Source organism: Buteo buteo, chromosome 25 (genome assembly GCF_964188355.1).
Source record: "Buteo buteo chromosome 25, bButBut1.hap1.1, whole genome shotgun sequence".
NCBI classification, from domain to species: domain Eukaryota; kingdom Metazoa; phylum Chordata; class Aves; order Accipitriformes; family Accipitridae; genus Buteo; species Buteo buteo.
Genome location: NC_134195.1, coordinates 15,562,555 through 15,580,757, shown reverse-complemented (window position 1 = coordinate 15,580,757; position 18,203 = coordinate 15,562,555). Strand labels below are relative to the sequence as shown.

At 37.6% G+C, this 18,203-nt stretch overlaps 1 protein-coding gene across 4 annotated transcripts in view; it reads left to right on the top strand.

Moving 5' to 3' along the window:
- The window catches only part of NLGN4X (neuroligin 4 X-linked), a 182,053-nt gene extending 164,109 nt beyond the window's left edge, over nt 1-17,944 (top strand). For all 4 annotated transcript variants that reach the window (XM_075057340.1, XM_075057338.1, XM_075057339.1 and 1 more), the window contains 3 exons: nt 5,721-5,906; nt 7,794-8,583; nt 16,464-17,944. In XM_075057340.1, the coding sequence (XP_074913441.1) occupies nt 5,721-5,906; nt 7,794-8,583; nt 16,464-17,313 (1,826 nt within the window). In that variant the 3' untranslated portion in view covers nt 17,314-17,944. The remainder of the gene's footprint in view (nt 1-5,720; nt 5,907-7,793; nt 8,584-16,463) is intronic.
- The last annotated feature ends 259 nt before the right edge of the window (nt 17,945-18,203 follow it).

Sequence of the window (18,203 nt, the reverse complement as noted above, 5' to 3'; positions counted from 1 at the left end):
GTTTTTTTAATTTGTCTTTATTTTTTCCTAAGTGTATGTATTTTAATTATTTTTTCTGTTCTTTTTAAAGTGAATTTAGTATTCATGCCAATAGCTAAGTTAGTAATTCCTGAAAGATAGAACCTCCCTTTTTCTGCACAGCTACTTCAGAGCAAAAAAGAACATGTCCTCAAATGGAAACAAATTCCTCTTCGCTTTCTACTGGTTAAATACAGGAAAACTGGAGTGAAGTTAGGGGAGTCATTCAGTTTTTTCATCTCAATAGCAGACAGAGCAGAGTCTGCTCTTTTGCCAGTCTTATCTGTCCTAAGCAACAGGGCCACAAGTGCCTAGAGATGATTTTATTCTCTAGATAGGGACTGATTTCACCTAAACTTGCCAAAAGGGAAGGTGTCAGGTCTAAGCTTGTCATCTACATTTGTCTGTTTTCTGCAGAGAAAGAAAATTACTTTGATGGGAATTCAAAGCTAGATGTCTAAAAAGCTGAAGCTACTTTTGGAGGGTTTTTTTTGTCTCTCCAGAATAGTTGTCAGGTTAGTACAAAAAATGTTAGACAAGACACAGTTTTAAGGTGGCTAAAGTTAACAGTGATCCATACATCCTTCCGTATGTCCTCTGATCTGGAGCTCTACATGACACAAAGGTGTCGATTATGATTGATGTTGCTTCTTGACAAACTCATGCTATTCTCCTCAAACTATCTATACAGTGCCCATAAATCACTGCATAAGTTTCAGTTGAAAGCACCTTTCTCTAAGTATTAGCATAGATTATATTTCAATATCATATTTCATATAAGTGAAACGCTTTATAGTTGTTAAGCAGCGTACTGAGTTATTCAGATATCTGGACAAGGTCCACAGCTGAAATGCGGCTGCACCTGAGCCTGCTCCTTGCAAATTGAAATTCCGTGGTTGGAAGAATATAATTTTGATCCTGAGCATGTCCACGCTAGCATTTTAATTCAGATCAAGAGTGCATTTCCACAGAAAACCTCAGTATTGTCACCACCTCCTTGCACATTGTTTCACATTGCAGAGGGGTTCTGTAAAGTACAGCCTGGACCCTTCCAGGTGAACCTCAGCTGGAAGATGTGTTTCCACCTTATGCACGATGTCCACCAGTGCTCATTCACGCGCCCATGGCAGTGGACAAGAGTTAGGCTGTAGTAAAAAACCAGCATGTGAAACGGGTACAGTGTGGACTTGAGGTCCAACTATTCTGTTCTAGACTCACTCTTGCAGGTCTGCATGGCATGCTAACGTAAGGATGTCCTTCAGCCACAAGACAAGGCTGGAGCTGAACAGGAGTAAACTGTCTGGGTGGATTTTGTAGATATTGGCCCCTGCTATTTGCCACTGTGGGTCCCCACATAAGTTTTTAGTAGTAAAGGGGAAATACCACCACTGGTTTGTTGGGGTTTGTTTAGTCTCTCAGTAAGATTTCTGTGGCATAGTGGGAAAACCAACTCTAAAGATAGACCTAGGGATTTCCTCTTGAGTAAGTGGGATCTAAAGGAGCTCTGTGTGTAGCTTTGTGTTTTCAGTACATTATCAAAACAGTGGAAGTGACAGCATGTAGCTTACGAGTCCATTCATTTTTAAAGGCTGTGGAAAAGGACAATTCCCAGTAATTTCCATTTGTAGCCTTCTTCCTCCTTGACTGTAGCTAATCTAGTAGGTTAAAACTAAAGCATTCATCTAGAATGCTTCCCTTAATAGAATCGGAGAAGAATAAATAAAACTGTTATTTCAGAAACCTCAATTTAAAGAAGTACTACTTTTCTCTACGTGAAAGAATGTAGAAAAAAATGAGGTGCAAGATTAATTACAAGTAATACAGCAAAACAAATTAAGAATGCTTTGTGTTTCCTCTTATAAAACTATGCATTTTTATTTCTTTTTAAAGAACATACTGTCATAGGGAAAAGCTGCTCAATTCATGTGTTTTAAATCAAATGAGTATTAAAGCAGTTTATTAATTTACTAATTACATATAACTAGCCAGCAGTCAGTGAGCTATACTTTCAGGCTCAATATCAACAATACAAAAGATAAACTACAACACTGCCCACTTAAGAAAGGTTAGTAAACAGTTGCAAATTTCTAAACACCCTTCTATAACTAATCCCCCAAAGATCTAATCACATACACAAAGGCACAGAGCTAGGTGTGCACCAAACCACCCCCAGGCTGCGTGGGTCACCAGCAGCCCCATCAGGGGGGAGTGGAAGTTCCTCCATTTTCTGTGTGGGACATAAGGTTGTTCCAGCATCAGGCGAGCTCCTGCCACTCCCAACCACCCACTGACCCACATCAGGAGATAAAACAGCCCACAAGGCCCCACACACGCCAAGAGGATCCCTATGTACGAGCCCACATGGACAGCCCCTCGCTGGGTGCAGGCACCCCACAGGACGGTGCCCTGTCCAGGCTGGAGGGAGTTTGCAATGTCAGTGGCCACTTCTCACAATGTCAAACCATGTCCAGCTGCTGCCCTCTTCCCACCTCCCTCTCTCTACTTTTACAAATTGTCATGCATCTTTTGCCCTTCTTTTCAAGCTGACCTTTGCTTCTGAAGACTCTGATTCCCTGGGTACTACTGAGTCCAGCTGGCGGTTAGCTTTTTGTCTGGCACAATAAGTTTGGAGCAAATGTCCCTTAAGACAATTGGGGGTATTTCACTCAACACAGTTGGGATGCACTCACATTCCTCTTTTTTCAGCTATTGCTGTCCATGGCATTTTGCAGTGGGAGAGCCATGTGGGCAACCTTCCAAATAATTTTTTAAGGGAAGGCAGATTTGTGAAGTCAAGAACTGAATATTACTGTTAATGCATTTCTGTATCATTATGTGGAAAAAAAACCCCACAAACCTCTTTGTTTTCCATATTCAACTATTGCCATTCCTTCTTCTGTTGCATTAGGCTAGTGAGAACTTCCAGGTTCTGTCAAAACCCCAACCTAAGAATTTTCAGGTTACAGAATGCCCTTCAAATCACGCCAAACCGTAAAATGGGAAATACTCTTAACTGCACTTAGGAACATAGGTAAAAGGCACAGAGTATAAATCTCTATCTCAGCAAAAAAGCTGCATTCCTCTTTGTTCAGGATTTTAGAGTGATACATGAAGATACTGTTTTGAAATCTTCACAGTGGTCACAGAAAAAAAAAAAAAATCTCTTAGTGTTGTGTATTTCTGGACAAATAGTTACCCTTGCCTGAATTTCTGGAAATGGCTTTGAACAAATATTTTGATCTGGTATTCAGAGCATGAAAGAAAATATATTCTCATCAAGAAAAGACAGACTTATGAATTCAGTTTGTGTCACGTAGGGCTGACACTTTGCCATGATGATTAGTTTTTAAATTAAGAAAATTTGTTCTTGCAATTAATGAGAATCAGCAGAGAACTGTGGAAACAAAAAATCTTCATTTGTCTAACATCAGATATTCATTGACTGCAGTTTTACTCAGTCACCTTTTAGTACATTTGGAAAGAATTCAAAATCACAAAGATCAACCAGCTTTAGCTTGATGCTGCTAGAAGAGCTAAAACGTGTTTAGGCTCTGAATATTAATTACCATGCTGCTTTAAAGGTTACAACAGTCACTTTCTCCCAGGGAGGTCATAGTTCTGATTGAATAAAGGCTTAATTATAGAATATTGTAGAATATTGCAGTGAGCTGCAGCAACAAAGCCAGCAAGTGGGTTATTCTTTCTTTGACAGTCCTAAAAAGATAATAAAGGCATGTGAAAAAGAGAAAAACACATCTCTTAAAAAAATTGAGGCAATTATATATTAATAGTGTGTTTGTTTCTTCCCCATTGATACAGAAGAAAAAAAAAGAAGATGTTACTGCTATTCTAACTACTGTGCTTGCCATTATTAGAGACTTTTTTATGGGAAAGCTGTATCAAATGCTGTTTAGCAATAAGGATATGATTCGTATTACTGCAACTGAAGCAACTGTTTTGTGAAAAAAACAAGGACTCATCAGACACTTGCTGTCATTAAATATATATTAATAATTACTAATTAAACATGAAAAAGATTCTTTGACGTGCAAGGTAATACATTCCATTCAATCATGCCTAACCTTGCATGCAGAAATTTATGCCATCATAACGTAGGCCATATAGCATTCCATATTTAGTTTAGTCCTTCCGTGATCTTGCTTTTAAACCTTGAGGCTGGATTTTGCATCTCATTGTAGGAATTTTACCACAGAAAACAGTACGGTGAAAGTCCGACAGGTGTGAATGTCCAACACATTTCTTCTTCTTTTCTCTTGCCTTTCCTTCTCTTCCGCTTCCACCATGTTGTGAATCCTTTCCACCTTGTGAATTTTCATTCTTCCTACCACTGATAAAATAACTACAGCCAGTGCAAAGAGATCTGTTCCCCTCTGCTAAAGCAGGTAAAATGTACTGCAAGGCCTTTTTTTCCCTAGGGACCTCGGGCTTCCCTTGCAGTCCTTCCTAGGAACATGAAGGTCTTGTCACACCAGGCTAAGGTGGCTCAAGATTACAGACTGACTCGTCTCAAACTGCTCCAGGACTGCAGATCTCCTGAGTCCTGGGGCCCTCTTCTGGCAAGTTTGTCTGAACTGATAATTAGCTTGGAAACACCAGCCAAGCAATTGCCTTGTTTTGTCTTGATAAGCAGCTGTCAGCGGTGCCTAAATCAGTAATGTCCATCTGAAAACTTCCATATGCTGTAAGGTATTTCTAATAGACTTCTGACTTCCATTTGTCTGACAGCAAAAGGTCTGTGGGAGTTAAAAAGAGGAGTGTTGAGTACATGGCTCGATGCGGTAATTTGGATGTAGCACAAGGTCTTAACTGTGAATGATAGGCAGCGCGGATAACTGCAATGTTTCACCTTAGCTGGTTTCAGAAAAACAAAATTAATCTCAGTCCTAGTCTTTCGGTCATTTTGTTCTCAGTTGCAAGACAAGCAGCAAACGTGTCACGCTTTGTTTCTAAAATCTGATAACCACAGTACAGGAACAAAAAATAGCAGCGCAGCTTTCCCTGCAGTTTCCAAGGAAAGAGACAAAACCTGATTTGTTCAGATAAAATCTCCCTCCCAAAGGCTGAATTGCTGAGGATTTACCTGCTATCTTCCTAATAAATATCCTCTGTGAAATTGGAGTGTAATTTTTTTCCTAGGCTTTTTCCTGTTCCTTTTACTATTCTCTTCATCCTTCTTTTTCTATTTCTAAGTATGTCTATCCATATCACAAGTACAATAATTTAAAGAGCTGTGTACTTCAGGACAATTTTTGTCCATGGCAAGAAGCATTTAAATTAATGTGTTGGGGAGCCACGTTCTCAGTGGAAGACTGGATATCTCACTTCTTCATTGCACAAAAATGATTTCCTAGGTTTTTGTACCTTACTCACATACAGTTATCAAATGTTTAAAATCTTCAGTCTGTATTGTTGCATTGATATAGAATTATTTCAAAAAGAAAATAATGATTTTTCACAAACGTGACCTCTGCAGTAGGGAAAAACAAACCAAAGCCAAACAGCATACAGAATGAGTTCCACTGCCTGCACTGGAGACATTTAACTAGGACTGTGACCTTTAAAAAAAGAAGAAAAAAAAAAACCAGCAGATGAAAAGATGGGAAGATGTATTGTGAATATGTGGATACCCTGTAGCTAACTCCGTATCTGGTGAACTAAAATTATCTTTTTTTGCCTTATAGGTTTTTTAAGTACTGGGGACCAAGCTGCAAAAGGCAATTATGGATTGCTTGACCAAATCCAAGCTTTACGTTGGATTGAAGAAAATATTGGATCTTTCGGAGGAGACCCAAAAAGAGTTACTATTTTTGGATCTGGGGCAGGAGCTTCCTGTGTCAGTCTCCTGACACTCTCTCACTATTCAGAAGGTAACAATCTTCTGAGCAAAGCACTTTTTTTTTAGACATTATAGTGTAACAAAAATGCCCATATCGAGTAGGCTGAATTAGAATTATGAGGTCTATAATTTTTGTAAAATAACTACTCTGGGTTTGTATTAGTCAAAATAAATATTTTTATATGAAGAATTAAATGCTATTGTAGCAGAAATTTCATGCAACAAATGCCATAGGCAATATACTTTTTCTAGCTGTATCAACAGTCGCCACTGGCTCTTCTATCAAAGAATTTGCCGTAATTAAAATCGAGAAGGGCAGTGACCTTCATTTTTTACAAACTCTTGTCTGCACTTCCAACATGTATTTAGATACTTTCCTTGCTTAATAATAATATAACTCAACCTTATTAAAAATTTAACTCCCATCAGTATTGTGTGATCCCACACAGAGTTCTTAAGATTTTGGTAAGTGTTTGAGCTGTGGGATTTCTACCCTCAACACCTCACCCCCCACTCCCCACCTGCCCCCCCCCCTCAAAAAGAAAACCCAACAAGAATATACAGCACCAGTACTGAACCATAGATATTCCTGGTGATAAGACCAAATCTACAAAGAATTTATAAAAGAAGACAAGACTAAAATATCTATTGTATTTATAACTGCATGCTACTTCTATCACATTAAAACAGACAGAAATCTCTGACAGAAGGCTAAGCCCTAGCAAGCAGTTGCAGTAAGGTGGCTGGTAAATACACCCTACTTGGAAATACATAGAATTATGCCTGACAATTCAGTCTATTGATACAAATAGGGTGCAGTGAGTAACTGTTGAGTAAGCCATGCCAAAATCAAGCAGATGGAACCATGAAAAACTTAACTAATCACATCATTGAAATTTTGTAGTGTGTGCGGTAAGTAATCATCACAAAGGTGTATCAGCTGCAGCCAGTTTTTCCCATAAATGCTTCAAGGTCTTTAACTGGTTTTGGAGCTGTTGCTGTCTTTGACATTTCAAGAGCTTGACAGTAGAAGCCATTTGCAGAAGAGGCCCAGGCATTTTAGTTTAAGTATAAAACAGGCCATTTTAGTGATCTTACCAGGAAAAAACAGATGGGGCAGATTCACCAGTAAGCTCCAGTTGCTTTTCAGTGCTCTGACACAAAGAAGCTCTTCAGACTGGGTCTTTCATCTCTCTTTATATTAGTACATAGAAAACAACCAAAAAGAACTATTGAATCTCTTACTCTCTTCTGAAAAACATAAATATATTTTAATTCAACGTATAGGCAGTGCTAACACACATGCACACAAAAAATAATAATAATAATTAAAAAAAAAAGGTAGAGAAAAAAATATGTCAGAGTAAAAGACTCAAGCCTATTAAATTGATTTTAGCAGAGCAGATTTTTTCAAATTATATGATGCATGGCTTCTGTGACGGAAATGAGAGTGTGTAATTTTCATTTGACCTTTAAACTACTGAAGAGCACATTTATGAGGCTCATTTACATGGTGAAGAGGATATGATTGCTTGTAGCTGCCACTCCTTTAAAGAAATTTGTACAGGACTACCACTGTGCTAAAGCCAAGGGACTTCCATTAAAGATGCAAGAAAACTGCAGTACAAGCATGAGTTTTGTTCATGAAACAGTAACCTGAAACCTTCACGCTTTTTGCGTGTAAGCATCAAGAACAAGAGAGGTTTCAATTAGTAGCCTATTAGAGATACTCTAAAAAGGGAGTAGTGAGTAGAATATATGGAAATTGAATTGAAATTTAATTGAAATTTAGGTATATGCATCCCTTAGTTATTGTATAATCAAAGCTTTCTTCACTTAGTGAAAGCTGCTTTTAATTTTTTTAATTTTTTTTTTAAATATATAATTGGATTTGCATTTAAAAAATTTGCACCTGCAGGTTTGTTCCAAAAGGCAATCATACAGAGTGGAACAGCCCTGTCCAGCTGGGCAGTGAACTATCAGCCTGCCAAGTACACTCGGATATTGGCAGATAAAGTGGGCTGCGACATGCTGGATACCACTGATTTGGTTGAATGTCTTCGAAATAAGAATTACAAAGAACTCATTCAACAGACCATCACTCCAGCCACGTACCACATTGCCTTTGGGCCTGTGATAGATGGAGATGTGATTCCAGATGACCCTCAGATTCTCATGGAGCAAGGGGAATTCCTTAACTATGATATAATGCTGGGCGTGAATCAAGGGGAAGGTTTAAAATTTGTGGACGGCATTGTAGATAATGAAGATGGTGTTTCCCCCAATGATTTTGACTTCTCCGTCTCCAATTTTGTGGACAATCTATATGGTTATCCAGAAGGGAAAGATACACTGCGAGAGACCATTAAATTCATGTACACCGACTGGGCAGACAAAGAAAACCCTGAAACAAGACGGAAGACCCTGGTTGCTCTTTTTACAGACCACCAGTGGGTTGCTCCAGCTGTTGCTACCGCTGACCTGCATGCCCAGTATGGATCTCCAACGTATTTCTATGCATTTTATCACCATTGCCAAAGTGAAATGAAACCCAGCTGGGCTGATTCAGCTCATGGTGATGAAGTCCCTTATGTGTTTGGGATTCCTATGATTGGCCCCACAGAACTGTTCAACTGCAACTTTTCCAAGAATGATGTCATGCTCAGTGCAGTAGTTATGACGTACTGGACTAACTTTGCCAAAACTGGGTAAGTTTGACCCCCAGCATTCCTTTTTGTTGATAGCATACTTCTAAAATAGTCAGTATCTCATTGCAATGGTTTCAAACCCTGATCTTGCAGTAGTATTACAGCACTATTTGCGTAAGACAGAAGGTAACTGGGGCTTATTCATATTTAATAGATTTTTGATTAGTGTGTTCCCTCAAACTATTTTCTTTCAGTAGCTCAGTGAGAATAATAATGCACTGTATTTTTAATTCAAAAAATAGGGCAATTATTAAGACAAAGCATGTCTCAGAGAAAAGGCAGCTCACTAAGATACTGAAAAATCAGAGGCAACATGTCTGCTACTCGAGGAAGGAACTGTCAGGCAGATAGCACTTATCTGCTACAAAAGAAAGGAAGTTCTTGTTTTTAGCGACCTTCACAGGGATGGGGACTCAGGGAGGAATTGGAACAGAAAGGCAGACACTGGAAAGATTTTTCCCTCTGAGTGCTATAATAGCAATAATAAGTACTTGACTGGAATGAAGAAGAGACTCAGATACAAATTTTCCTTTGAGAAGGTTAAAAATTTAAATTAATTCTGCTTACGAAACAAAGACATCAATGTTTTGCTGAAATAGAGTGGTAAACATCAAGGAAAGAACCCTCAAAGCAGCTTAATCTGTGAGTGCTATTAATAATTTCTGTCCTCTTCCTATAGCATTCCTTTAAAGAGTATTGCAGTGTTTTACTTGAGCAGCAAGGGCTTTTTTGTTAACCTTGAGTCTCCAGTACTGAATTAAAACAAAGATACTTGTGGCACAAAAGAGCTGTAAATCTTTCCAATGAATGTTTAATGGCAGGATTGGGCTCTGGAAACTGCAGCTTTACTGCACTGCAGTGAATGGTATGCAGCTATATAAGAAAAATTCAGAGATGCCTAGTGTGAAACACTCAGAGGCTTCAGCAGCTCTTGCAGTCTTTAATGAATCCAAATGACGTTCAACGGAGGGAGATTTTGCAGTCTTAACAAAAACCTCAAGCATGAATTGAGTAAAAAAACAATCAAATGCTTCAGGATAATTTACAGAAAAGAAAGCTTTTGTTGCACTGCACTTTAGACAAACAGGTACTTTTGCATGCAGAAATCCCGCAGTACTGCAATAATAGTGAATGACCTGTGGAATATTTAGATGTATTTGGCAACAAGAAGTCATCAGTACTAGGGTAGGCAAACTTTGGGATTAAAGCTTGGTTTATGGACAGAGAATGCCACATGCTGGCTGTACCGCACACTCAGAGAGTGTTTATACCATCGGTCTGTCTTTATTTTCATGGATGAAGTACCACATACACATAGAGGACTCCAGATCCTCACAAATATACATCATTGGAATTATTATGGAGATGCAAGTTCTCTACAGTCTCACTAGTATTTACAATTACTTTATGACTATTCCCTGTAGACAAAGAAGTCATATTTAAGAAATTTTTTAAGGCTGACAGGAGCATCTCCCAGTCCCAGCTGCCACCATTACTCAGAATTGCAAGCACTTTCCAGCTGTTGCTACTTGAAAGCTAATTTCAGCAGGCTATATGTGCCATCACCCAGTTCTCTGGTTATAAACCCATTGTTATACTACACCTAAAGACACAACAGGTGCTTTGGGAGAGCCATTAGTCATTTCTGAAACTTCAGCATTGCTGATGAGACAGGAATGGGCTATATCTTCTATTACAAACTCGCCCCTTTATAGACTGTCTGAAAGATGTGTCATTAAAAATAACCTCTAACTGTAAAATTTCAGTTTTTACAATGAAAGGAAAAGAACAACACAAGATGCATTACCTTGCTGGTTTTTTTCTTTGTTCATATGAACAATGATTAATTGTTCTGGATAGTACAAGAGAATATTTGGAGGAAAATAATATTTTAAGATTACATTTGCTCTGCATGTCTGATGTCCCCAGTGGAAAAGGGAAGGTTGTAGCACCTCAAGCCCGAAGAAACAGGGGACGTATCTGGGGTGACCGTTCTCCTCTCCACCCTCCCACATGCAATCTGGAATCCATGTGCCCACTCAGGTCCTCCAACTCTCAAAAAGACTGATAAGGTTCAACATTGCATTGTTGGGTGCTTTGTTTGGGTTTTTTTTTTCCCCACCCTTTTTTTAATTAATCATTTCCCATCCTTATTCTGATAGAACTTGGCCTGCTTTGTGTTTGTACCCATGGCAACACATATGAAAAACCTGTTAACTGAAAGATTTTATTATTCCACGTTTCCCTGTAGGTGAGCCTCAAACATTAAAACTGCATATTTATTTATTTAATTTTAATGTCTCTGAGACTTTTCCAGTCTTGATGACTCTCCCACAGAGGCTGCATCCAGGTACTTATTGTATAATTACGGCTCAGGTGGTGCATCGTTCTGATGGACTGTGCTGGGCTTTTAACCCACAGGCCACCCGCTGCTAAAAAACACCCATTGTTTAATGGGCCTACTGCCAAGGCTGGGTTGGGAGGGCAGGTCAATCTTGTAAAATCACTAAGTGTCAAAGACACAGTACAAGGCACAGTGCTTTTATTGTGTTTTACTTCGAAGTCAGTTACAGAAGCTAGCAAATAGGAGGTGACAATTAAAGTGTTTAATGACAGCTGAATCATGCTTGAAATGAATACCTGGAAGTTGCATTTTGCTAATCCTCCGTTTTCTACCTTGCTATGATTTTTTTTTTTAAATTGCATTAACAGTCATTTTAGCCTTTTCAAAACTATGTTTCTAACATGCCTTAGAAATAGGAAAGCAATTTGTTAGAATAGGTGTGAGAAACTACATTTGGGATACAAAAACGACATGAAAATACAGCTTTTGATTCCACTATGTGCAAAATTATACTTGAGAGCTTCATTAAGAGGTGCATTTAAAGCTTCAGTCTGCTGCCAGTAGTACTATCCTAACTGTAATGGTAATTTTATGTGCTCAAATGTTCTGTTAGTTAGGGCCATGTCACATCCTTCGCAGATACATCAACAGGGGGAGAGTGAACGACATGAGGTGACGTGTGCCAGTCCTTCACAGATACTCTGCCAGCTACACTCTTCTGAAGAAGGATTTGAAGTTTCATAGAGTAGATATGAAGCCATACTTTCATGAGAGGCATCTATTGGGTTTCTAAAAATTACCGTCTTTTGAGGAGTAACAATACTCTATTTTTGCTCCCATTCATCCAGCTCTACCTAAGTTGGTGATGGGAAAGATAAAGGCCTAAAGGATATATCCTTGTTTTCTTTGTAATTCAGATAAATACTCCTGAATTATTTTACTACCATTGATTCTGAAGCAAAAACCTAAATGAGTTATGAAGGATATCTATGTTTTATATTCAGTTTGGCTTTCCAATGGAAGACACAATTAAACTTACAGTGATTAAAGTGTATTTTCAAATCAATTCTCTGTGAACTCCTTTATGAGGCTGTTGCATTTCTTTTTGATGTTTTTGTCTGAAGAAATAACTGTCTCCAATGGCCAATCTGTGTTAGTCAAACATAACAGTGTACTTATGGTTTGCTTTCCTTAGTAGTTATAATAGCTGACTGGGAGCATGGCAACAGTGGGACCTGGTGATAATTGAGGAAAGGAGGTAAGGGAAAATACGCTTGTGTACCTGTGCTTCAGGCAGGAATGGCTATACCATTGTTAGTGTTGTGACAACATGAATAATCAGTGGAAGCATGAAGAAATGCCACACAGTTTTTCTCTCGCTTTTCTTTTTTTTTTCCGTATGGAAAAAAGAGGACTGCTGAAACAAAATAAATGATCAAGGGGCCTTTCAGTGACTTGGAGACAGATTCAATATGTAACTGTTAAGACATTTTGCTTTCCAATGAAGTTAGAGAATGACACAGAAGAATAAAACACTTTAAGTGCGTTAACGTAACAGTTCCATTGTCCTGAGTGATAGTTAATGCTATTGCAGAAGTAGTTAAAAAATGAATGGTATTTCAACATGTTATATGGAATTCAGGATAAGAGAAAAGTTCTTAAGATTCCCCATCATTCTTCCCATGCCAGTATCACCAAATATGAAATACTCATATGCCCTCCAGGTCAGCCACTGATTCACCTTGTGAACAGGAATGTGTGTTGCTCTGCAGTCAGCATCCATCGCAGACACATTTACTTTATATTACCTGAGAAAAAAATCAATGCTTTGAATGTACATTTGTAGCCCATGAGGTGTGAATTAAATGACAATAAACAGCAACATGATAAATTGAGCAAAATCAGTGCAGACTGAAAGTGGGGAAAAAAAGTGATAGGTGAAATCAGATGATTCTGCACATTAATAAAAAAATACCTTAGTTAAGACAAGACAGACCATCATATGGCCTTCTGTCATATGGAAGACAAGTTCAGGCATTTCATGATGGGGATATTTTTTGATGGAGACGCTGTTTAAATTGAATTCTAAAGGTGGTGAAAATAAATAATCAGAGCAAAATGAACAACAATAATCATCAATTTTCTTCTAGCAATAGAACGAAGCAAAAAAAATGTCTCCCTGCTGACTAGTAGGTTTGGGAAACAAGTTATCTAGTACCTATGAGAGCCATTACTGGAAGAAGTACAGAACTGAAAATACATTATTCAGATTACATTTTTATCATCATGATTGCAGTGTGTGTTTAAAGGAAGGTTTTCTAGCAACCTTTTGTTCCATAATTACACACTTAAGCCTCAAGAATGTCCACAAACACAAAGGTGATACGAGAGGCTAAAAAAAGCAAAAGGAAATTTGAAGGTAAAGTAACACATCAAAACATTTGTCAAACAGCTGATTCGATAGAAGAAATGATTGTATGTATATCTATATTTTATGCCTATCTGTAATACTGGAAAAGTGTTCATAATAGGATAAACTGCCCAACTACCCAAGAAAAAGACTTAACATCATAAGTTTTGTAACCTTACAATACTATGAATTGTCTCCAGTGTACACAGGAGGAGGGCCAAGGGAAGTAAAAATCCTCTTATTTATATCCACTGAATATTTTTGGTAAATTATCATTAGTCTGTAAAACCTAGATCCATGCATTATTAGATCCTCTATTTAGGACTGGACTTAGTTATTCCTTTTTTTTGGTGAAAAAAGAATCATTTAGATACCTATCCTCCAAATTCAGAGAGAATATTCAGACCATGTATTCAGTTATTAAGTGATCAAGCCTAGAGTAGATGCCAATGGTAGCATTCTGATACCCTCAGCAAAAAAAATGATTTGTCTGTAGGACTGGCTGATTGTTTTTTCTGTTCCTTATTTCAATGGACAGCTTCGTGCCCACACACAGCCATGTAAACAAATCCTGAAATACAAGACTAGCCTCATGTAATGTAATTTTCTCTCTTGTGTTTGGAGAAGGTGGCAGCATAATTGCCTATTCTTAATAGATATAGTTAAAAAGGAGAGATGGAGGTAGAGAATGGAAGAAGGGGAAAGGAAAGGGAGGTTGATATGTACTTGTTTTGTAGGCTGTTTGTAGGGGAAGGGAATGCTAATTTAAAAAATGTTTAGTTGCTAAAATCATCATCTGCTGTCACTTTTATAGAGCCATTAAAAAAAAAAAAAGAATTTAAAAAAAAGTGCATGTCCAGCTTGGCTCATTGAAATGAGTGCTCAGCTTCTTCATCTCCTGTACTATGTATCAAGTGCAACTCGTTTACATGAGCTAGCTTAATTTATACATTTTCTGTAGGACCCTTTCCAGAGTCTTTTGTGCTGTGAATCAGAACAGCAAGTGGAGAGAGAACAAGATAGATTTTGTGCTGTAACTCTTGCAGGATTTTGAGCTTCTGACAAGAAAAATGTTTTGCATTTTGATAATCTTGCTGATTTTTAATTTGCTTTAGAATTTATGTATTGAACCCTAAAGTACTGTAGTAGCAGATATATTGAATTGGGCCAATATCTTCTTGCCTGGATTTGCCAAATCTTTCAGTCTGTTCTTTAAAAACAAAAGAAATACTTATTTCCTTCTTGAACACATGTTAGAATCCTTCAAAGTAACAGCATACTTCTGCTGCTGTACTGCCTGGAAGTGGATATTACTCCTCTAGCTTCAACTAGGATGAACAATTACTAAGCAATTATCTTTTTGTTCAGAATTAACACAATTTGGCTAGCTATTACTACATAAAATGAAAAATGAATTGATAGATAGATAGATAAATGAAATAGCCACAGTTCTGGAACCCTTAGTTTATATCTGATTGAGATGGGAAAGATTTGATACAGTACAATATAAAAATAAAAACAAAACCAAACCAAAGCACCCAGAAAACCCTCAAACAGCTAAAACCACAAGCGTAAGTAAACCAAAGTACCAAAATTATATAGAAAAAGAATTCTTCCTTTCACTCAAAAAAAGGTAAGAAATTCTTTCAGGTAAACGGATGAATACAGGAATCATAAGATTATTAAAGTCAAATTTGTTTGACTGGTCTGGTTTAAGAACTAAGGACTAGGTCTTTATGAACAACAAAGGAATGCTAAACTAGGCAATCATGTTCTTGAGCTTTTGAAAATGGAAAAAAAACCCAACTAAGATGCTTTAAAATCTGTAGTGGTGGGTCTTGGTATTCCCATAACATACATAACAGTACATTGGAAGAAAAGGAAAATATTAGAATAATTTTCTCAGGAAATAAACTAATGCATATGGGAATGGAAAGCAGAATGGAAAGTTCTCAGGGTAATGCATAGAAAATGAATCACATACTCTCAGTATAATATATCAAAAAGTCCCAGAAAATATTCTTTGCTGCAAAAGAAGATTCAAACTCATGCACAGCAAAATATTAAGTTCAGTATTAGTAATTTTAAATTTCTGTGTTTTTTTCATGCCAAAAGGAAGTCATATTTATGTAAAGTTTACCAAAATTATAAGGATACATAGATATTAACCACATTTAAATGCATTTTGTGCCATTGGTTTGTCTTTATTCTGAACCTATAAGAAGAAAAGAAAAAAGAAAATATTGGAAAAGCATAATATCATTAGATATTTGGGTTACCAGTTTTGAAATTATCTCTGATTAGTGTACTACTCTTATCTCTACTACTACTTAACTACTATAAAACTTGTTGATCTCAGCTAATATATTTCTCATCCCTACAAACTGGGACAGAATTAAGGCTCACTGTCCTACAGCCACTAAAAGTAGTTATTTAGTAGCAATGAGTACATGGAACTTTCAAGTAGTAATCTGCTAATGCAAATGATGGAAAGATTTGCGACATACAAATACTTCAAAGGCTTTTCCCTAAAGCAGATATTTGAACAAAGAGGTACTAATAGCTCAGTAAAGGAACACATAGAGAAATAGTTCCTGGTTACATGTATTAGCCCTGCTGCTTCATGTTTTGAAGTTTTTTATGTAATATACACAGCTGGTGTAAAGTCTTATGGTCACTTGGACTTCCAATGTTGCCATGGGGATTAGATGCCTATAGTTACTACTTAGAGCAGTGGAAACAGTAGCAGCTTAAATGAGAAAGTTAATGTCAAACCTTGAGAAGAGCTGAACCTACAATTTCCTATGGGGAAAGGTAGGTAGTACCTCTCTTACGACAGCTTTGGAGTATGATGCTGAATCACAGAACTTTAGATGAGCTTTTGGGAGCTGAAACACAACCCTTTCTCCGTTTTCATGTAAAAAAATATTACAATGTCTGAGATGCACTGTACAGTAAGTAATTTTTCTTTTGTTTATTTATTAACATCTGTTGTTAAGTTACGGAATTTTTTTTTAGGTTATGTTAGTTATCAGATAAACCATTAACTAAAGCATGAGGGGGGTTGTTTTTTGCTTTTTTTTTTTTTTTTAATGACTATAATACTGCCTGTTTTTATTTTTGTAGAGATCCAAACCAGCCTGTTCCACAGGACACAAAGTTTATCCACACAAAACCCAACCGCTTTGAAGAAGTTGCCTGGTCCAAATACAATCCTAAAGACCAGCTTTACCTGCATATTGGCCTGAAACCCCGAGTTCGTGATCACTACCGAGCAACAAAAGTTGCTTTCTGGTTGGAGCTTGTACCGCACCTTCACAACCTGAATGAAATATTTCAGTATGTTTCCACAACAACTAAAGTCCCCCCTCCTGACATGACATCATTTCCTTATGTGACACGTCGTTCTCCTGGTAAATTGTGGCCAGCCACCAAACGCCCAGCAATGACACCTGCCAACAATCCCAAACATTCAAAAGACACCCATAAAACGGCTCCGGAGGATACGACAGTTCTGATAGAAAACAAGCGAGATTACTCCACGGAGCTGAGCGTCACCATTGCTGTGGGGGCATCCTTGCTGTTCCTCAATATTTTAGCTTTTGCTGCGTTATATTACAAGAAGGACAAGCGGCGTCATGAGACTCACAGGCGCCCTAGTCCCCAGAGGAACACAACCAATGATATCGCACACATACAAAATGAAGAGATCATGTCGTTGCAGATGAAACAGCTAGAACATGACCACGAGTGTGAATCACTGCAGGCCCATGACACACTGAGACTAACCTGTCCGCCTGACTACACGCTTACGTTGAGAAGGTCCCCAGATGACATCCCGCTAATGACACCCAACACCATAACCATGATTCCAAATACATTAACAGGAATGCAGCCTTTGCATACTTTCAACACCTTCAGTGGAGGACAAAACAGTACAAATTTGCCCCATGGACATTCGACCACTAGGGTATAGCTCAGCCCTTCCCCCTCTACCCTCACAAGCCACTTGGAAGAAAGAAAAAACAAAAAAACAAAAAAAAAGAAGAGGAAAAAGTTATAATACCATCCATTGAACACCTTGTCAAAATCTAAAGTAAAAACAAGTAAAAGAGAAGGACAGTCATTATTTTCTTACTGATCCTTCCTACAGAAACTCTGATGTTAAAGATCAACTACAAACCCTGTGAAATGTGAAAAGTGTACATTGCTGTTACGATACTGCTTTAAGATCTCAGCCACTTTGATTGAAAGTTGAGGCCAGAAGAAGTCACTTAAAATGGTGTTTTGAGTGTAACAAGCAAAGCAGAGTCTTCTGGAACACAGAGCCAGTGACTGTACAGGTGTTTTGGTTTGTTTTTTTTTTTTTAATAAATAAAATAATAAAAAAAATTCTTTATGTGCCATACCATGAATGGCCCTTGTTAAAACAAAGACATCACCATGGGCTTTTACCCAGCATATGAAGCTGTAATCCAGATGGGGGAAATAGAATTTTATTATTAAAAACAAAAATGAAAAAAAAGAGGAGGACTGACTATGCAGTAAAATACGTATAGTTCTGTGCAAAGAGATGACTTGCCAGCCTGAACTATATTTAAAGGAACTTTGTAAAAATGTACATAGCTGTGAGTTTAAAAACAAACAAACAAAAAAAAGAAGCTTTTATTGATGTTTTCAGTTTGAAAAGAGCTTTTAGAAAGATTGTGCATTCGGTTGTGACCTATGTGTATATACATTAGTCATATCACCTCTGTTTCCTCCAAGCCCAAAGGAGGAATTTCTTCTTAATTACTAGTGGTAAACAAAAACCATGAGTTTTTTCTAACATGTTTCATTTATATGAGGCCATGGTGTCATGCAGAG